We start from the raw sequence: 6372 nt of genomic DNA, 5'->3' as shown, positions 1-6372 counted from the left end.
TCCTCTAAGTTATTCCTGCCCTATAAACCCTGAAAACACTTAACACACATATGACAGCATCGAATGGTAATAAAGGAGTATTAAAATTAGCAAATTTAAGGTCAAAGAAGCATGTTTTCAATCACATCACAAAATTAGAGAGAAAAATGTAAAACATGCGAATTATATGCATAAGTGTGAGAATAATGGATAAAATCCACTCAATTCAATACAAAATAAACCGTAAAACAGCGATTTATCAAAATGCAATTGTAATCATTTGTGTTTAAACTCAAATCTTTTCAAGCTTTTTTTTTTCCTGAGACCTCATTCATTTTGTATTAAATATCAAATATTGGTATTATATATATATATAATGGATTGGTTATGACATTTTGTGAAATAACATGAATTTAGTGTGGAACATTAATTTTTCATGATTTGTTGTTATAAAAGCTGCACATTTATAATTTTCAACTTCTTACGAATATATATAAAAAATCACAGTACATTTTATATTTTGATATATTTGAATAAAGTGAATTAACTTAAATAGCGTGTAGTAAGAAATTGACAGTAAAATTGTCTCAAATTTTTTAAAAAGATTTTATTGCTATTTTGCGATTTTAATTAATATATTTTTATGTATAAACATTGATATTTATCAACTTTGTAAATTTTTTATATGAAAGTTGTGAAACATTTTAGATAATTACTTTGTAAAAAAGGATAATTTAAATTCAAATAATAATATTTATTAAAATATATTGCTCTTTTATTAAAAATTTATCAATTAAACATGTATAATCTACCTAATTAAAAGTCACTAAAAATATTTCAAAAAGTAATAGAAAATATTTTTTTTTACTGGACTAATAATCTCATATTTATTATCATTTAAATATGAATATAGTGTCTATTTATGAAATATTAATAAATATTATTCACGGCCAGTAAAAAGTATGTCCAATTAATATTATCAAATAAAATGTAACTACATTATTTTATCAGTAAATTAGAGCTTTTTTTCTAATTAGATGCAATTTTAAATTTGTAATAACTAGAGTATTTTTTTTATTTTTAGGTTATCAATAGTTGACACATTTACATAATTGTCTATTAATATAAAAAAAATAATTTTAATAGTTAATTTTAATTATACGTAATAGTAATTTTATTTACTTATTTCCTTATATATTTAGTTAAAATGTATTTTTAAAGTTACTAAAATAAAAAAAAATTATAAAAATTTTTTAATAAAAGAATTAAACGGTCCAATTTTTTATTTATAATTTAAAAAAAGTTATCTTACATTTGTATTTAATACTACCACCTCTGTAACCATGCACGACACACACAGCTTACATATCTAAAATAATGAGCCAATATCTACATACATTAAAGAAAAAAAAAAAAACGAAAGGTATATATTAAAAGTTAAAAGTTATGCGCCCGTGTGGAGCCTAGCATACAAACAAAAGGCAGGCAAGGGCAGAATGCCCCAGAGCCCCAAACTCACCCCTTATATCATTCATCCTCCGTATGACATCACCCATGACGTCAGTCCCGACAAGACCCCAAAACAATTCAACAACTACAATCCTATCCACGTGGCACCATCTTCCCCGTCACTTTCCCTTCACACGCCCTACAAGGCTACAACACCCATATATCCCCAAAACAAAAGAAATAAATAAATAAACAAAACACAGCATCAATTCCTAACATTTTCAAGGAAAAAAAATAGAAAGAAAAAAACTCAACTTCAGTTTTCACTCTTCATCTTTGGGAGAAACATAGAATAAGAAAACTCCCAAGTCTTTATATTATTCTGCATCGTGTTATATGGAGTCAGAGCGAGACAAATACAGCATGATAAATTTTGAGGAGACCGAGTTGCGACTCGGTTTGCCGGGTGGGTCGAACGATGGCGAGTCATCACTAAGGAGCACTTGTACTACAACTGGAAAGAGGGGTTTCTCGGAGACTACTCCGTCTACTGTGGATCTAAAGCTGAATCTGAATCTTTCTTCTTCTTGTTGTTCTTCTTCTCTTAACAATGAATCCGTTTCAGCTTCTTCTGTCAACGTTGACAAGAACAAAGAGAAGAATGGTGGTGCTGCTGCTCCTACTTCTACACCTCCTGTTACTCGTTCTACCGACCCGGCGAAACCACCTGCCAAGTGAGTTTTTCATATACCTTCTTTATTATTTTGTTGGTTACTTGATCTGAATAGGAGGAGGATTGGTAATAAGTACTCTAAAATCTTTAATTTTATTTTTGGGGTTGATTTTCACAATTTTTCTTTTTTTATATTTTTTGGGGTTTTGTCTCGTTAAATCTTTCCTTTTTTTTGTATAATTTTTTAATAAAATCCAGGTAATAATTTATACTACTGGATATTTGCTTGATTTTTTAGGTTTAAATTCTTTGGAAAAATGATAAAAGTAAAAGATAAAAATTTAATGGTTTAGTTTTGTTGGATGTTAGTTACATTTATATTCGTTGAAGATTAGGTGGGGAAAAAATAGATAAAAGGAAACCGGAGGAGAAAAAAATTAGGCAAAAGGAAACCGGAGGAGTTTGCTTTCTGATTTATTTGGTATCTATAGGGAGATTTCATTTCTGATTCCTGTTTTGTTCATGAGATCAAAATAGTTCATGATTTATACAGCATCTAATCTAGGTTTTCTTTTTATCGTAATAATATTATAATTCAACAGCTAAAAGAATTTGATATTTTGTTCAATCTGCCTAGGACATGTGTTGAATAATGATTATTCAACTTGTGCTAGTTTAGAGAGTTGATGGATTTAGGAAAAAGAACAGAAGAAATTAAAACCCATAGATCCATTGTACTTTCAACCCGAAAAAATAACAGAAATTATAGGTGCAATAACAAGTTAAAGTTTTGTTTGTGGTTGAAGCTAAACATTAAATATTATTTATATTACTTGTTCCATAATTTTTCGCAGAATTAATCCTCACATCAACATACTTTAATATATGTGTTTGAAATTGTTAAGAAAGGAAAAAAAAGAAAGAAGAGATTTGTAAAGGAACCGTTTAAAATTCTGAATTTGTTTCAGGAAAAAAGTTTGCAATATTTTTTATTTTTATATTAGTTTTAACAATTATCAGTAGAAATCTTGACTTGAGGTTTAATTTTGATTTGTGGTATGTGAGCATGCCTTTACACAACAAATATTAATGCTAAAATTCCACTTAATTAAGTATAATAATGGGTTGTGTTCTTGGGTGAATTGGCTGGGCTATAGCTCGTTTTTTGGCTACTTCCTTCAAGCCTTCCTTTGAGATGGGTTATACCTCGGCACCTTGTGAACAAGGAGGTGGGCACCTCTAAAAAAATACTTCGATGTTCAAGTCAGTATGTGAATAAGCTTTATTTTTTGGTAACTCAGAGATCGGAAAAGTGAATATCCTACCTTTCTCCTGATTACTTACTTTGATAATGAGAGTAAGTAGTCAGAGGTTAGTCAGAGGTTATTTTCTGTCACTACCGAATTATAGTGATAACATATAGAGGTATACCATAACGATCTGATTTGTTGTTATGATTTTAATAACTGACCTATAATGTATATGCTGAGTTTTTATAGCCAATTTATAACGGTTATATCATAGCTCCCAAGATGAGTCCAGTGATATTTTAATAATCTGGTTGAGGTTGCTAGAATTTATTGTTTAAAGCCCTGAAAGTGAAATCTAGAACAATACTACTAATGCAAGCACATGCGCAATTAATAGATAGACATTAATAGAAGATGTCCATTATATTTAGAAATTAGGTGAAGTCAACCGGTTTGAAGGGCGGGAAAGAAAAGAAAATGTCATCCAGATTATGAGCAAGAAAAAAAGGGTATGAACTATGAAGTATGGTGGTGGTGGGATAAGGCCTAAGTGTCAGGGGTAAGCATGATTTAGTTGAATTTCTTTTTCTTCTTTTTTTCCTTTAGTGGTAGCGTGTGGCATGGTTGGTTGTCGGGTAGACAAAGGAAAAGGACAAGACAGAAGGAATCTTGCTTTATTCATCAACCCAACCATTTGAATAAGTGAATCCAGCAAGACAAAATATTAAAAAGAAAAAAAAGAGAAAAAGAAGAAAGTAAAAAAGCATATGCATCTATTGTCCACGCTCCCCAGTCCCCCGGTCGTGTCACCTAACATATTTCTTCACCCCACTTCCCTCATCCCTATCTCTAACGCTCGCTCGCACTCTAATAATTCTGCTACACTCCATGCTTGCCTTTTTATTTGGATATATTTGCAAATAAGCTTTATACTATTTATTTAATAATTTCGTGGAATCTTCCAAATAATTTATTCTTTGAAGAAAGTAGAGATTAATTTGTTTAATTTAATAAAAATAATTAAAGGCTAATTTAATAATTAAAATTTTTTAAGAAAAAAATTGACTAATCTAATAATTAGCATTTATTCGGTCTTACTTTTATCAATTTGTTTTATTGTTATATGAGTAAAAATGTCTATAAGATAATCTTCTTAACAGAAAATGTTTTTTATTCATAAAAAGTCAAACAATACTTATTAAAAAAAAAACATAAAAGTTAGATTAAAAAAGAAGATAAATATCAAGTATCATGAACTATAAAGAATGTCTATAAGATAATTGATAAATGATAATAGATAAAAAGCATAACTTGAAATTAAAAGAAAAAATGTTTAAGAGGATCAACACAAAAATCATCATTATTTATCATTAGAGAGTCGCGAGACAACTTTTCTTTTTATTTGGCAAAGCAGCTTCAACTTAATTAGCATAATAAGCACTGATTAAAAACAATGTATCGATTAATGTTGCATGGTGTAGGGCACAAGTGGTAGGTTGGCCTCCAGTTAGGTCCTTCAGGAAGAACATAGTGAGCGGGCAGAAGAGCAACAAGGAAGAAGCGGAAAAGCCCGCCACCACCACCGTAGGTACAACTGCAACCGCGACCTCCGCGGCAACAAGCGGAAACGGAGGGGCGTACGTGAAGGTGAGCGTGGACGGAGCACCATACTTGAGGAAAGTGGACCTGAAGCAGTACAAGAGCTACAGAGAGCTGTCAGATGCGCTGGCAAAGATGTTCAGTGGCACCATGATAGAGGCAGCTGTCACTGGGCCCCATCACGAGTGCAAAGGAAATGGCCTCTTCAGCTTCAATGGATCTGACTATGTCCCCACTTATGAAGACAAAGACGGTGATTGGATGCTCGTCGGTGACGTTCCCTGGGAGTGAGTAGCCCGCTCTCTTGTAAAAAATCTCAAATTTACTTATTTTAAAATAATCATAATAATAAATATTAAAAATTAATTTTTAAATTAAAATTATGTATATAAAATATATATTAAAATATAAAATATATTAAAATTCTTTTTCGTTGTAAAATTATTTTTAATTTTTTTAGAATTAGAATTTAAAATTTAAAATTTGAATTTTAGAATAAAAAAATAGCTTAAAAAAATTAGTTGATATTGACAAAAAAAATGATTTTTTAGTTAATAATGGATAATAATCACTAATTAGGACCGTTTATTTTTACAGAATGTTCGTAGAATCATGCAAGCGCCTTCGCATAGTGAAAGGTTCTGAGGCAACTGGGCTTGGAGGTTAGTTAGTACTTAGTACCAAATTATTAAACCTCCTTCAACAAATTTTGTTTTAAAACCATATAAAAATGTTCAATTAATTAAATGTCCCTATTTCTACTAATTTCAGTTCCAAGAGCAGCAGCGGAAGAGCAGTGCAAGATCAGAAGCTGAAATCATTTTCTTGTTCTAACCAAGTACGTACAATGCAATCTACTCGGTTGTTCGTCTTCGACGACTCCAGGAAGCACCAAATTGGCTCGAACAAGGTCGAGTCTGATAATATGTTTAATTATTATTATTGTTGTGTGTCTGTGTATGGTATCCTATCTTTTTGTAACTTGCTTAGTTATTTGTGTATTATATATGAAATGAGAAAAATGGTTAGAAATTTGTTAGGGACAAGAAAATAATACTATAATGTGTTTATATGATGATCGCGTTTTTGTTTCCAAGGAAACGGAAAAGGTAAGCTTGTATGATTCGAAAAGATATTCTTAAACTTTTATGAAAAGGTAAAATAATAAAAATAAATATAAAATAAAAATAAAAATAAAAAAATGAAAATACAAACTTATGAAATCCTAAAATGTGCTATATTTATAGAAAAGAAAATAGAAAGAAAGAAAATAAGAAGAAAGAAAATGAAAAGAGAGAAAATAGAAACAAAAGTAGAGTTATTTGTGTGTTATTTGAATCGAAAAAAAATAAAAAAATAGAATTTTTTTTGTTTGGATAGAAAAAAATTATAAATAATATAAAATTATATTAATATTTTTAT

The 6372-nt window shown here is 29.8% G+C and overlaps 1 protein-coding gene across 1 annotated transcript; it reads left to right on the top strand.

Annotated features, from left to right (window-relative positions):
- Positions 1 to 1678: 1678 nt before the first annotated feature.
- On the top strand, positions 1679 to 6025 carry LOC107465605 (auxin-responsive protein IAA16). Its single transcript, XM_016084581.3, has 4 exons — positions 1679 to 2162; positions 4833 to 5237; positions 5548 to 5612; positions 5722 to 6025. Exons 1-4 carry the CDS (start codon positions 1825 to 1827, stop codon positions 5763 to 5765), a joined length of 852 nt encoding a protein of 283 aa, XP_015940067.1. The 5' UTR covers positions 1679 to 1824; the 3' UTR covers positions 5766 to 6025.
- The last annotated feature ends 347 nt before the right edge of the window (positions 6026 to 6372 follow it).

The sequence above is a fragment of the Arachis duranensis genome, chromosome 9 (genome assembly GCF_000817695.3).
Source record: "Arachis duranensis cultivar V14167 chromosome 9, aradu.V14167.gnm2.J7QH, whole genome shotgun sequence".
Taxonomy (NCBI): domain Eukaryota; kingdom Viridiplantae; phylum Streptophyta; class Magnoliopsida; order Fabales; family Fabaceae; genus Arachis; species Arachis duranensis.
Note: the sequence above shows the minus strand (reverse complement) of the source record. Positions and strands in the feature narration are given on the sequence as shown.